This window comes from Lepidochelys kempii, chromosome 10 (genome assembly GCF_965140285.1).
Source record: "Lepidochelys kempii isolate rLepKem1 chromosome 10, rLepKem1.hap1, whole genome shotgun sequence".
Taxonomy (NCBI): domain Eukaryota; kingdom Metazoa; phylum Chordata; order Testudines; family Cheloniidae; genus Lepidochelys; species Lepidochelys kempii.
In genome coordinates, this window is record NC_136389.1 from 33575443 (window position 1) to 33591053 (window position 15611).

At 40.6% G+C, this 15611-nt stretch overlaps 1 protein-coding gene across 2 annotated transcripts in view; it reads right to left on the minus strand.

Annotated features, from left to right (window-relative positions):
- Nucleotides 1-7409: 7409 nt before the first annotated feature.
- ADCY9 (adenylate cyclase 9) overlaps nt 7410-15611 on the minus strand; it is a 196374-nt gene continuing 188172 nt past the window's right edge. Inside the window, exon 10 of one of the 2 annotated variants that reach the window (XM_073362783.1) lies at nt 7410-14867. In XM_073362783.1, coding sequence (XP_073218884.1) covers nt 13679-14867 — 1189 coding nt within the window. In that variant the 3' untranslated portion in view covers nt 7410-13678. The remainder of the gene's footprint in view (nt 14868-15611) is intronic. The other variant, XM_073362784.2, reaches the window with a different exon arrangement.

The window sequence follows — 15611 nt, forward strand, 5'->3', positions numbered from 1 at the left end:
CAATCGCCAGATTTCACAGGGAAGATGAGATTTCACGGGCTGTGACATGTTTTTCACAGCCACGAATTTGGTAGGGCCCTAATTATAGTAAACCCCACACAATTCTGCATTATTTCATTGTTCCCAGACATGACTTGGGCTCATTACTAGAAATGGATAAAATACACTGATTAAGGTTGATTCCTACCTGGACTCATGCAGTGCGTACACAACCGATGTATCGACTTCCTTACACATCCATTAAAGCCCAATTACCACAAGATGCTTAAGCGTCAGGAATCTTGGACAAATCTTGGCACATATCCTCACACAGTGAAAGAACAACAAGCAAGACTAAATTAGGAACAATAGTAGTTAGCAACTATGTGGTACTTTTAATTTACAGCTTTAAAGTGTTATATAAAATGAACGATTAGTCTTCACAACACATGCATGAGATGAATATCATTATCCCTATTTATAGACGTGGACACTGAGGCAGAGACATTAAGTAAATGTCTTAAGGTCAGCTGGGAGATCTTAGAGGAGTTCCTAGCTCTTACTCAAGTGCTCAGTTCACTAGAGCACACTGCTACCCAGTGGGACAATGCTTGCTCCAGATTTAGACTTAGATTTTTCAACATACTGCGCAGTTTACTTTAGGTGGGATACCAGGCTTCCTAAACCACCCCACCCCAGCTGTTGAAGGTGGATGATAGGAAAGTTATACACATATGGTCTAACCTAGCCATCTCAATTTTTGGAAATGCTGTTTAATGTGTCTGATGTTATATAGCTGGAAAAATCTCTTGAAAACACTTTTCCTCCTAACGCAATATTTTTAGCTGTACAACGCTGGATAACTATAACTCCATATTTGTACACACGGCATTTTTCTCCAAGGGTTTAGTAACTAGGGAAGTTTAGGACCTTCAAAATATTTTACTTTTGGAGAAGACAACATACAATTAACAAGGAAAACAGGAAGACTGGGTTTATTGGAAATTCCTTTATAAGATTTATTAAAAAATATCTCTTGGCTGTTGACAATCACCATGATCTACAATGAAAACAAACAGAAATACTTGGATAATGTTCAAACAGTTTTCACCTACAAGAGAAGGCTGACACCCAGGAACTCTTGAGTACTGGTTAAATATATGTATTGGTATAAAAATTCCTGGGTTGAGTTTGAGTAATATGGTGGGAAATGTGGCTAATGGCTGGTTGCCTTAAGACTGAATGGTACCATATGTGCGTTATACAAGCTCTCTGATACTTACCTTTCCTTTTGAGAAAACTTTAAGAAAAATCAGACTGTAGCTCTCAATGGTTCAGCGAGGGACAAAGTTCTTAATGAAGCATCTGCTGAAATCCTATTCCATAACAATGGGGCTACGTAAATAATAACAGTAAAGCCACAATTCATTTGCTGTCCAATTTAACATGCCAAATAATCTACAACTGGATAGCTCTGTCATCACCAGATAAAAAGGATTTAAAGATGTCCTTTAAAAGATGTGGCAAATAAGGTTCATTTGGCAGGCATAAAGATATGAAGAGTGCATCTGGGTGGAGTAGGGCGGACACAGAATCCAGAAAAAAGAAAAAAACTTCCTTTCTTCTGCACGTCAAACTTATTTTGCAAGAGTTCAGAATTTTCTTTAAATCTTTTGAGTTAAATATATCAAAGCCACATGAACCCAAGTAAAATATAACAGGATGCTTGTTGGAGATACCCAAGTCGTACAGTGTACTGTGCTACTTACCATACTATACCTTGTCTATAGTGTTCAGTTTTCTAGTTGACAAACATTAAGGCTTTGAAAAACTTAGTCGAACTCTTTCCTTAGAGATTCTACTGAAACTAAAATCAATATGGCTCTTTTTCTTCATTTCCTTAGATTTGCACCTGAATTAAGAGTGACAACAGAACTCTTCCAAGAGCATTGTCTGTTACCTGTTGCTGTAGCACAGACTCACAATGTATAGTAGTGTATTATAAAAAAAAAGTCTGTTTCAGAAAGGAGTTTTAGAATTTAGAATGGTATTTAGAATTTAAAGGTCATTTGCCACCAAATAATTAGAGTATTCTAATCTGAGCCCTAAACTACCTGGGAAGTCCCTTTACTTTTTAAAATTCCTCTCAAATATCCTACCTAACCACAAATGAAATGAGTGAAGTTTCATAAGCAATCACAAAGAACTATTGTGAGGAGTCAATGTTCAGTAAATAAAAGGTCCAAGAATTCGTGTTCCAAACTGTAATTCTCTGAAACAATGTACAACTGGCACAGATTCTGTTTGAAGTTGTGCCTAAGCAAAATAAAAAAGCAAACAAATTTAAGTTGACATACTGTATTGTGAATTACTTTCCCAGCTTTTCTACATCTAAGATAGCGTGAAATGTTCTGCAATACAGTAAAACAGTTTAATATACAGTTGATTACAGCTCTTTAGTAACGAGTCAAAGATATGTATTTTTATCTATATACATATATAGCTTAATATTTCACAGATACAACTTTTTTCCATTTTGTGTGTTGTCAACAAAGCATATGCAGAATATTTACAATTTATCTGCTGAATGGAAGCATCTTCCCCAGCAAATAATTCAGTGGAAGTTACAAACTTCCCCTCGGAAGTGTTTGTAAACAGGCCTTTTTTGTCTGTTTGCAAAGAGGAGGGGACAATGTAGTGTGATTGCGGGGTCTACAGGGATGGGGAAAAAACCCAAAGACATCACTAAAGTAACACTTTCCAGGAGATTAGGATTTTTTTAAATTGTTTTTTGAATTGGAAATTGTTTTCAGTTAATGCTTAGTGCTTTTGTGCTGTTTCCATGCGCATTTGTGGAGGGACAGGAAATGCGATACCAAAGTGCGAGAGCGCTTGGGCTAATACTGGTCTAAAGGCAGCTTTTAAAGGAAGCATATGATGATATGGAGTTGATGTCTATCTCCAGGCATGTTGCCAAGCAGGAATCTTAAGCCAGTGTTTGAACAGAAATATCACCTTTGCCCAACTTACAATTTTTTGTGAAACCAAAATCAACTCGGAAGGATCTATTTTGCATTTCTACCTTTAAGCCTACTGCAGGTTTCTGTAATCTTGTAACACTCCAACCAGTCACGATAGCTTTCTATGCACAGTAATTGCTTACATAATGTCACATCTGTATAATACTGTACACAACATGATATAGAAACAAACAAACAAAAAACAAACCAAAACCCCACATACAACTGAACTTTGGTAACAGGGTAGCTGTGTCTGAATTTAAAATGCAATTTTAACTGCCAGCTCAAAATTTACTCACATGAACAATTTAAAGAAAAATGCAGAGGGAAAAGACATTTTTACAAACTCAATGAACAATAGTTATGCTGAAGCAGAATTGTCTCCGTCAACTGCAGTGCACAGAAGCAGTACAATTACTGACCCACAACTGTCCAATTATTTCTCTCTATAGCTCTCTGCACTCTTATTGGCTGGGATGTGTGTGTCCAATTGGCATAATAACTAACTGTATGGCATACAAATCGTTGCTCTGCTTGGCTACTGCTCTCAGAACTCCATATACAGGTGACTACAACACCTCAACTAATCATGCCTTCCCCACCCTGCTACCTGTGTGCCCCTAGTCCTCCTAGCCCCTGCCCCTTGTCCTCCTTGCTCTAGAGGAATGCTAAATCCTCTCCCAAGTCATTTGTCTTTCAGTTTATATTTTCTTTAAAAGCTACCCCTCCCCCTTTAGCTTCAGCTCAGCAGCACTGACCAGGGGCAGGGAGCATGGAAGAGTCCACTCCCCCCACACCAATTTTTGCAGCTTTTTATGCTGAATGTAAAAAATAACCTTTGCCAGGACAGAGGAAGCTTTTAAAATAAATCCAATATAAAACAAATCACATTTGCTATTGGAGTGTGGAAAATACCCTTCCTGAGAGGTGCAGCAGTGGGGAAGAGCACATTTCAGTGTGTTGTTAACTTCTGGGTGTTCCCTGTTAACTCAGTAATTTTGGACACGTGCTTATCAGAATAGGATATGGTTATTATTACCTGATCAACAAGAGACACCCTCCATTTATCATGCAAATTCTACGCAGTATTCATAATGAATTTGCAACTGTGCTTTGTCTTTAAATAGTAGTTAGGACTTAAGGCTCTTGGCTTTTTAATTATTACTTATATTTCTATTTATTACTGCCGCAGTTTAAAGCTGTAATCTCAGAGGGTGTTACTAGAGCCCCTGGCTTTGCATATACAGAACCATGGCTTTAGAACACTGCAATTCAGGAAGTAAAGTTTGGGTGAAGTTTCCTCCAGCAGCTGTGAACTGCTGAATTAGTGGATGTTGAGAGAACAAATGTTTGACACTGGTAGGGCTCTTAAAAAGAATGCAGTGGTGCTGGGTGCTGCGGAAGGCATTGCTTTGGGCAATGGTGTAGAAGAGGCCACCACTTTTGGAGTCTGCCTATTTTCACTAGGTGATGACAAGATGGAATTTTTTATACAGTGAGAAAACCCTGGGTGAATGGGGTCAGAATTTCACCCCATGTGCATAGGGACACATTCAGTCAGACAACTGTTTTTCACTGTAGCACATTTTGTTTTTCTTCCTAGAGCTTATCTTTTGACAATTATAGATTCAAACCTGCCTCCAAAGTGCAAATTATTTCTCCAGTATCTTTGTTACAAATAAGTACTATGAGAGAAAAGTGAAGGGTCTTTAGACAGTCTCAGTGCTTTTAATGGGTTAGACTAGATCATCCTATTTGCCCATGGTAGCCATACACTCAATATAAACCACTTAGAATACATAACCAAAAGCTAAAATTTAAAATAACCCTTCCAATGCCAATACCTTATTTGCAGTTGTTAAGGTTTGTTGAATGCTACCATTTCTACAGGATTAGAATAAGTGTTATAGCAAAACAAAAAAACAAAGAAAGAACAAAATAAAACACACAGAAAGATGGCTGAAGGCTAAGTTGCAAAGAGAAAGCAGTCTTAAGGCATTTTCAGTAATTGCAAAACTCAAATGACCAACTCTCCTTACATGGATGTGTAACTAGGAGCTCTATGTGTAAAGCTGCCTGTTGTCAAAGGCAGTTAAATGTGTTGCATATGGAATGGTTGGCTTTAAAATGCATTGCCTTTGTTTCTTTCCCTCCTCTAGGTCTAGAACCAAAGTCCACTGAAATCAACAGAAAAATTTCCTGTTGACTTCACTGGGTTTTGGACAATACCATTGTATTAGTCAAACATGAAATGTTTAACTGATGTAACTAAGACCCAGGGACAAAGCCTTAAATATCTTTTACAATCAATTTTTCAGAATACCTTTCTTTCTCAAAGCAGTGGCAGATTAGCCACTGGGCCAACGGGGCCCATGCCCAGGTCCCCGGCCAATTGGGGGGCCCCGGTGCCCCGACCCACTCCACTCAGCATTCCTGCTGGGGAGCAGGGGAAGCCCCCGCATCCCAACCCCCTTCCCCAGCAGAAGCGTGGGGGGAGGGGTACTGTGGGCGGAAGGGGTGGGGTGGGGCCCCCACTTGCTCTGGCCCAGGGCCCCACAAACCCCTAATCCATTCTGCTCAAAGTGAGCAACTCAAACCAGAGATCTCTCTCCTCAGCAAATAATAAGTAGCTAGTATTTGTGTGCAAACCATCTAAGTAGTGAAGTACTTAGTAACCATCTGTGCAATAAGGAAATAATATATGAGAGATTTAATCCACTGGGTAAAGACTCTAAAAAAATTACCTAACACTTTCATTTCATGTTTTTTTCTTCCAGAGCTTAATCCTTTTTCCTCTGAAGATAGGAAAGTATTACCATCTTGAAACCCTTTCCCTCACCACCATTCTACATGGAACAGCTGTTAAAAAACCCATATATACACATTGCAGGTTTTGTTTGAGTCTCTTTAGAATTTCAGGTTTCAGAGTAACAGCCGTGTTAGTCTGTATTCGCAAAAAGAAAAGGAGTACTTGTGGCACCTTAGAGACTAACCAATTTATTTGAGCATGAGCTTTCGTGAGCTACAGCTCACTTCATCGGATGCATGCCGTGGAAACTGCAGCAGACTTTATTTATACACAGAGAATATGAAAAAAGGAGGTATTTTTTCATATTCTCTGTGTATAAATAAAGTCTGCTGCAGTTTCCACGGCATGCATCCGATGAAGTGAGCTGTAGCTCACAAAAGCTCATGCTCAAATAAATTGGTTAGTCTCTAAGGTGCCACAAGTACTCCTTTTCTTTTTAAAATTTCAGTAGTGTTCTCCTTTAAGCAACACTAGTAAAAACAAAGAAATCAAACTTCTGAGGCCTGATTCTCATTAAGACTGAAAGGGGGTTGTAAATATATTACATTTATACTCAGTTTAATGTCCCTTTACCCCGTCAGAGTGGTGTGAAGCAGTAGTAAAGAATCAGGCCCCTGATTTCATATCTGCCTTCAAGTTCCCTGTTCCTTCACACAAGCAAAGACAAAAAACCTTGTAAACAAGGATCAGCCTTTTAAACAACCTGACATCCAATTTTATATTTCCCTTCTCTATTTCCCAGTAGTTTTGTTGAGCTTGGTGTCTGGTGTTGTAGTGTGTATTTATACTACGTTTCACCTCTAGACTGACAGGAATTCCATTTCTTTCAAGGGTGGCATAACATTTGAAAGAACTTTAGCATGATAGCTCTGAGTAGTTAGGTGGCTGATTTCTCAGGTACGGCAAATTTTCAGATTTGGTCAATCTGTTAATGTGGCACATCTACTAGACCTTATTCCATACCTGTTGATTTAGATTATGTATTCTATTTGTATAGATCAGGGGTGGGCAAACTTTTTGGCCCAAGGGCCACCTTGGCATTGTGAAACTGTATGGAGGGCCGGGTAGGGAAGCTGTGCCTCCCCAAACAGCCTGGCCCCTGTCCCCTGTCTGCCCCCTCCCACTTCCTGCCCCCTTCAGAACCCCTGACCCATCCAACTCCCCCTGCTCCTTGTCCCCTGACTGCCCCCTCCCAGAACCCCCGCCCCCCGGGACCCCACCCCCTATCCAACTCCCCCTGCTCCCTGTCCCCTATCCACTTCCCTGTTCTCTTTACCCTGACACCCCACCCCAGAACCTCCGCCCCACCCAACCTCCCCCTGTCCCTGTCTGACTGAACCCCTATCCACACCCCCACTCCTAACCACCCCCCGGCACCGCCCGCCTTATCCAACCCCCCGCCCCCCTGGCTCCCTGTCCCCTGACTGACCCGACCCCTATCCACACCCCCACCCCTAACCACCCCCTGGAACTCCACCCCCTATCCAACCCCACCGCTCCAAACCCTATTCATACCTCTGCCCCCGACAGTCCCCCGGGACTCCCATGCCTATGCAGCTGTCCCCTGCTCCCTGACTGCCCCCAGGACCCCTGCCCCTTATCCAACCCCCTCGCTCCCTGCCCCCTTACCATGCTGCTCAGAGCAGCAGGAGCTCGCAGGCCTGCTGCCTGGCTGGAGCCAGCTATGCTGCCCAACAGGAGCGGAGAGCCAGAGAGCTGGCGGTGCGGCATGCTGAGGCTGCTGGGTAGGGGGGGCAATAGGGGAGGGGTTGGGGGCTAGCCTCCCTGGTCAGGAGCTCAGGGGCTTGGCAGGACGGTCCCGCAGGCCATAGTTTACCCACCTCTGGTATAGATATTACACTGTGCTCTGTTTGCATACATGATGAGGGGAGTTTTTTAGCACATCCCCACTCTAGTTGTTCCATTTTGTGAATGCAAGGCTAGTTCTCCCCTCTCTCAAGTTTTCTTTACCTTACTACACATTAGTCTAATAACCTTAGGAACCTTCTCCATGATTGTACAGCTGAGACACTTTCCATAAATTGGCCACTAAATAAAACTAAAGGCATAAGCTAAAATATGCCGGTAGGGATTTGTTTTGGATGAATGATTGTTTTCCTAAAACAGTTTTTATAACTGATCGTTTTTAATTTTAAAATTGATCAGAGCAGACAAAACTTTGGAGCCATTGGCCTATGTGTGTATTTATATTAATAGTGCATTAGAATTCAGATTTATTGTAACACAGTCATTGGGACACTGTCCCTGGAAAAACAAAAATAGTTCCACTACAACCTAGATAGAGAACTACAATGAAGGAAGTTGGAAAATTTTGTTTCTGGAGTAGAATGCACTGTTCCCTGCACAAATATTCTGCACATTTTGGCGGTCACAGCTATATTTAGCCCAGTTTCCAAAATGTTCGGAGGCCCAGTTTGTGTTTGTTTTCCTGGATGCATTTGTAACAGGACAGCAGTGCTATTTTACTCTATTGTTATGCTGTAGCACTGGGATTCTCACATCTTTCACCATGTGGGCCACTTACTTCCCCTCCTGTTCACAAATGTTCCACTTCCATTCACAATCTCACAAAATCCCTGCAGCATCTACAGCAGTTGCTTATGTGGGAAGGTGACATTAAGGAGTATTTAATGTATTTTTAGCAGTCTTTTAATGCAATTTAGTTGCTGGAAATAAGGAACCATCAACGTATTGCCAGCCAGCTCTCCAGAAGCAGCTGTTTAAGAACCTATAGAAAGTGGACATATGTTTCTGATGCTTTATTATATTTTCTACTACAGATGGTAAACTGAAGCAGCATTAGTCACTTTATTGTTTAGAAAGGAGGTTGGAAAACTATCCCCATAACATAATTTTAATCCATATGAATACATAAAGTATGCCTTTTCTGTGGATGTGCTTTGCTTTGTAGATCTGCCTACCAGACTCCTTGAGAAAACTTTTGTTAATATGGGCCCATTTGAACTCTGCTTCAATGGATTTCAATGGTGCTAGCAGTTTCATTTGATTTTATGTTTCACTTCCTCCTATTATGTAAGCCTGCTATGACTTAATGGCGTAGTCTTGTGTTTTTCTGTTGTGATGGCAGATTTACTCTTCATAAATTGCTGTCAATTTAACTGTCCTGATGTGTTTCTCGTCTATAACTTAAAATAAACCAGTTTACAATAAGAAAAGGAAGAGAAAGGACAGAAAACCAACAGTACACAGTAGTAAAGTTGTGAGTGGACAAATGGACCACTACGAAAGAACAAAGCAAATATCCAAACTCCATTAAATTGGAGAATACAGCCAGAGACAAACCGTAGTGAAGGAAGTCTTACAGCGTGGAGAAAGTTCTTTGACATGAAACCATGATTTGGCACCAAAGAAATTCAAATACTGCTGTTAAAACAGAAGATCTAATCCAATGATGGGGGAAAACCACCCCTCGACATATCTCATCATGCACAATACAGAAGAGTGCAACACAAAGGAGAGGGGAAACAAATAATCTTGAAATCAGGCAAAAAAATCTAGACAGCGAGAAAGTTGATGAGATTACAATCAACTTCATACTAATAATTGTTCAATGCTGGTATTTGGACATGCTTTGCAAAATAAGGTATCAGCTGGTTAAGAACAATTATTTGCTTTCAATATTTTTACATATGAACATCATGTGACATTCACTAGAAACCCAACATTTTATAAATCATTCTAAATTGCAATATCAGAGAAAGTTACAGAAACAGGAGAATTAAGCAATTTTAAAATACTAGAGTTTACAGACAACCTCAAAGATAGTTTCTCTAATCAAGATACAGTACTTCCTCAGATAAAAGCTTGCGAGTCCTTTGTTTTTGTTAATTCCTTTTATCTTTACTCATTGAACCTCCATATCCTTTGAAAAACCATGTCCTTTAGCTCCATATTCAAACTGTCAATTGTTTCAATACCCAGATTCAGAAAAGAATTTTTCTGTTTATCCCTGCCAATGTTCACAAACAACTAGTGCTAAGTAAAGTGGTAGTGAAAGGTTTGGCTACTTAGCCTTTTTTTGAGACTCCATCATCCTTCACCTCTTATGACATTTCATAGCCCTACTACATGCCAAAGTGGTCTCTCCACTAACAATTTTAGTGAATAATAGTGAATTTTAGTGAATAATAGGAATTGCTGACTGGTAGCTAGCATTCTTACCACTATCTACCCTGCTCAGAGCAAGTATTACATTCTGATTGTTAAACAAACAAACAAAACCCAACAGCCTTCCTCTAACCCCACTCTTAAAAAACCTTAAATCCTCGATAATAACAAATTTGTACTTATCTTAAAAATCTGCAGTAATTAAAACAAACACACTGGAATGTTATTTACTTATTTATGAGAAGTCAATCTGTTCAATTTTAAAGGAGTAGTGGGGAAAAATAATCAATTGTGTGTCAGCAGCAGATTAAGGAAATGTTGCAGAAAATACTCAGTATCTTCCTCACCGTTCTAAACCCTAAAATCACTCACATGGGTGAGCGGTAACAGGAGCAGAACTCCTGGGCTTGAAAAGCATTTAACAACTACATTTTTTTAAACTGTGGGTGATCTTGAAATGATCAGCATTAAGAAATTCTAAAAATACAAGAAAAGAAAAGAGCAAGCAAACAAAGCATCAATTTTTGGTAGACTACTTTTCAGGGGATAGGGCTAATCATGCTACTTTTATAAAGTTTGTGTTTCTTTAAAATTATTATGCAGAAAGCAACAGAACAAGCACAAAAGGCATTTTATAAAATAAACTCTGATACTGGCATGCAAATGTATGACATGGCCTGTCTTTGGACTCTCTGATACACTAAGAGAGATGCAGTAGAGAGCATTATACCATTAAAAACCACCACAGACTCATTACTTTTTGCAAGTATTGGGACTGCGTTTCAAAGGCACAAAAGGGAGTTTGGGGTCCAACTCCCATTGCCTTTCAGTGGGAGTTGGGTGTCTCATTGCCCCTTGCGCCTTTGAAAAGCTCCCCCATATGTTTTGTGGGGTGGGTATTCATAGCTTTGTTTCTGAATCCCTAAAGAAGAGATTCAAGACCTTTGTGGTAAGGACCACGACACCTGGTCAAAGTGAAGCTGTTAAATGTGGTTATTGTTCTGGTGGCAATAAGCAAACAGCGATACAATTCATGACTTAACTATTAGCTACTATTTACCCAGATCTAATTTGAATGCATGTAATGTTGGCTGCACTCAACTCACAAAGGTGTTAATACTATACAGAACAACTCCACTGCAAGAACAAACAGCAGCCCTTGAATTCAGAGCCCAGAAATGTTTCTGACCTCAGCCATTTTATTTCCTTAGTGAGATCAGAAAAGAGGCCATGATACTTCTAAATTTGGTACCCTTTTCAGTACTCTAATGAGATACTACTAAGAGACTAACAATACTCATGTAGTAACAGACCATGAACAGCCATGATGGCTTTATTAATTTTGTAGGCTAAAGGACTGTCTTTGTACTGAATGGTGCATTATTGCAATAATTAGAGGTAAGGTTTTCTCAATCCTGGCTCCTGTTCAAAAGAAATTGGCTTGGAATCCCTAGATTATGCCGTTTTTTCACTTTTAGTTGCAATGTGCGAACCTCTTACAGGTGAAGGGTTATTGTGGTGAGTATAACAATTGTACAGTATTAAAAGTCAGAGAAAAGATGTGGGCATATTTTGATGGATCGCGGCTAACACTGAAAAAACTCAACTGCAGAGAAATGCCACTTTATCACTGGGCATTGTAGGGGGCCATCAAATCAGAGAGAGTAAGTGAGGGGAAAAAAAGGGTTAACCACCTCAGGACACATATTTTAATGCTAGAAGGCATGTAAACAACACAGGACATACGAACATAAGAAGGGGGATGGATCACTTGATTGCCTGCTCTGTTCATTCCCTCTGGGGAACCTGGCATTGGCCACTGTTGGAAGACGGAATACTGGGCTAGATGGACCTTTGGTCTGACCCACTATGGCTGTTCTTAAAGCAATAAGTGTGACTATATTCTGCTTTCACTTTTAAGTTATCTTTTTTGGACTGAAGATGGAAAGAAATAACTAAAAAAATATGACTGTGCAGACAAAACAGCATTACATTTCCCCACAATCACCCGATTTCCCTTGGCAGATGAATTTATTTTGGGTGGAAATATTATAGTCATTTTGTTGGTACAAGAAATATTTGTTTAAATTGGAACCTTGCAATATTTAATATTATCCAAAGTGGGTCACCCACTCGGTCAAAAACTGAGTGAAAAAGGGGTTAAAATTATGGAAGAATGCAAAGGGAGAACTAGTCAGAATCTTCTCCAGGAATTGAAATTAGAGGAGGTGTTTGTTGTCTGAAGCCCTGATCCTGCAACTGCCTCTATGCAAACGGACCCCGGCACCTGTGCAGAGTCCCATTGACTTCAGTGAGCCTCTCTGCAGGCACAGGGGTCTGCCCACACAGTCAACTGTAGGTTCAGGCCCGAAATGTTGTGCTTCTCAGCTCATGGCAAAGGACCTTCCTATTTCTGCTTTAAATGGCACACGGGAAGCATGTCATTCTAATCTGTGCTGCAAAATCACAGCCTAGGGGTAAAGCCTGAAGAACGTTGTTCAGCACCATTAATTCAGTATGGGAGGGAAACTGGGATTTTCAGACTCAATCTGCATTTTGGTGGCTTTGGCGGTATCACCAACTTTGACACAAGTATTGCCTAGATAATGTCCTCACAGTGCTTGGCAGTTTGAAGAGGATGAAGCACTAATGGGCATCTTATTAATTTTAGTGACACCAATTACCACCCCTATGAATCCTAACACCCTCCACAAACATGATATTTAAAATAATAATAAATCAATATAACCCCAAAACATTTATTTAACTGCTCCTCTCTTAAATCAGAGCAGTTTTAGGGGCATCAATTCCACTCAAAACTTCACAAATCCCTTGGGGTGGGGGTAAAAGGAAAACTGCTTTTTAAAAACCTGAGACCTGGATTGTAAAAACTTTAATGGTTACTGGTTTGTTTTTGGAACCCTATCCTGAGAGTTGGTGAAATCTATCCCCACATATCAATAACTCATTGGATGTAAGGAAAGCAGTGCATCCAAAGCATACAATGGCAAATGTCTGATCAAAACACTGTCAAAGGAGGATGAAACTACAACAGCTGTGCTGCCTGCTCCATCTAACTGCTGAGCCACTGTAGAACTCAGCTCCTTCTCCAGCCCAACACAAAAGCAAAATTGTGTTACATCATCTCCATGACATTCCCTAGTGGTACATTACTGGCACTTTTTATATCAGTCTCATATGGTAGATACACGCACATCTGTCTGTGTGTTTACATACAGAAGGTCTGATAACAGTAATATATTATACACACACACACACGTATATATATATATATAAAACCCAAGGAGTTGCATTAGCCAAAAAAAAAAAGTGTTTGTGAGAAACAACAATAAAAATGATATCATGACCACAGCTTTTCTTTTAAAATTAATAGATACCCAAAGCTATGATTTTATGTGGGGCCTTTGTACCTAGACAGGGAGTCCAATGGAGTATATCTGAAGGCACTTAATATGCTCCACTCAGCTGAAAGAGGGTTACACAGGGAGCTGGGGAGTTTTGGAGAGGGCTAAAGGGCATGGAGGAGAGAGACAGATGAAAATGAGCCCTGAATAACTGTGATCCACACAGCATCAGGTGCTAACATGAAAACAAACAACCCAGGTGTTGAGAAGGTTTTTCTTCAAAAAGAAAGCAGACAATTGCAAATGTCTTTGTGTTTCTATGGACAGAGCACATCATGCAGCTCTCTGTCACTGCATCATACGCTCTTAGAGATATTTAACTTTGTCAGTTCATTGACCTCCTCCGTTTCTGCTTCCTCACAATCATTCTTTACAGCTTTGCCAAACCTGCACCTGTCTTCTGCTTTCACTGACTCTTTTTGGAGCTTCTTGTAGTATGGAAGCATATCCTTGGGTTCTAAGTTGTTATCTGAGCCCTGGGATGTCTTGTCCGAATTCTGTACAGAAGGCACCAGATTGGCAATCTCATCAGTAGGAGACCGCCCAATGCTGCCATCCACTTGAACCCGGATGTCTGGAGATATAGATAACTGGTGATGCGGCACAACCCCATTGTCCATGCATTTTGGGTAAAGGTAGGTTTTCATCTGACCTTTCCCCTTCACGTTGACTGTCCCCCTATAATCAAAGTCATATCCCATCTTATTTAGGATACGGTAGCTCTCCTCACTCACCTGTATCCGGCACTCCACTCCAGTAGTGTCCATCCTGCTAGCAATGTTCACGGTATCACCCCAAATGTCATACAATAACTTGGTGGTGCCTATGACCCCAGCAGTGAGAGGGCCATGGTTAAAGCCAACGCGTAGTTTAAAATTAAACCACAGCATATTGTTGTTGAAGTCATCCACCACTCGCATCATTTCTTTGGCAAATTCAAAAAGGGTTTGCAAATGTCCATGTGGATGGTTGTTGTCCTGACATTGTGCGGTGTTCAGTCCAGAGGCAGCCATGTAGGTTGCCCCAATTGTTTTGATTTTCTCAATGCTGCTGTAATGTGGTTTGCTTAGCAACTCATCAAAGTCCCCAATCAATTCATTTAGGACTCGATAGCATTCCTTGCCCCCCTCATAATTCTCTTCATAGAACTCACTGAAGTTCACAATGCTAGCAAAGATCACTCCACCACTATCATGGTTTTTGGAGTAGCTCTGGGAAACCTTCAACTGCTCTGCCACATGATATGGAATAATATTCCTCAGCAACCAGTCAGCTTGATCCCTCATGCTCTGAATTTTGGTGCGGTGAAGATCAGCCTCTACATCTCCATTGTAGTGGAGGCGGTAACTGACTTCAAATTCCCGATTCAGAAACCAAACCAAAAGGAGTAGGAGAAAGAAAACCAGTATCACTTCTTGGCCAATCCGGTCTGCTGGTTTCTTTATATCATTTAGCACTGAACTGTTGCATGGATTCTTCCTAGAGCTGGGGCAGGGCAGGGGAAAAGAAAAATAAAGATGGGCATTTTAAAATACAGATTCATTACTTCTTAATCTCTAAATCTGACTTGTTAAAAATGCCTCAATAAAATCAAACTGTAGTTATAAAATTCTAACTTTATTTGCTATTAAATATGCCCATGCTGTAGAACTCTCGCATGCTAAATTTAACTAGATCTAAATTAAATGGACCCCGTTGAGTTGCTGGCCTACATACTGCCCACGTTAGACAATTTTAAAGTTCTTATTGAGGAGTATATTGTCTTTCCATATATATTTATAATATGACTTATTAAAATCATAAATATATATTGTGACAGGGTTGGGCCAGATGGCTACAGGAGAGTGATAGAAGGCAGATACATTAGCTCCAGGTTAAGTAGGTCCCTTTTCCCTGGGTAAGGTAACAGGGAAGGTTCCAGAACAATCTGGAACCTTCTGGAAACAATTAAGACAGACAGGCTCATTAGAACACCTGCAGCCAATCAAGAAGCTGCTAGAATCAATTAAGGCAGGCTAATCAGGGCACCTGGGTTTAAAAAGGAGCTCACTTCAGTTTGTGGTGCACGTGTGAGGAGCTGGGAGCAAGAGGCACTAGGAGCTGAGAGTGAGAACATGTACTGTTGGAGGACTAAGGAGTACAAACATTATCAGACACATGCGGAAGGTCCTATGGTGAGAATAAAGAAGGTGTTGGGAGGAGGCCATGGGGAAGTAGCCCAGGGAGGAG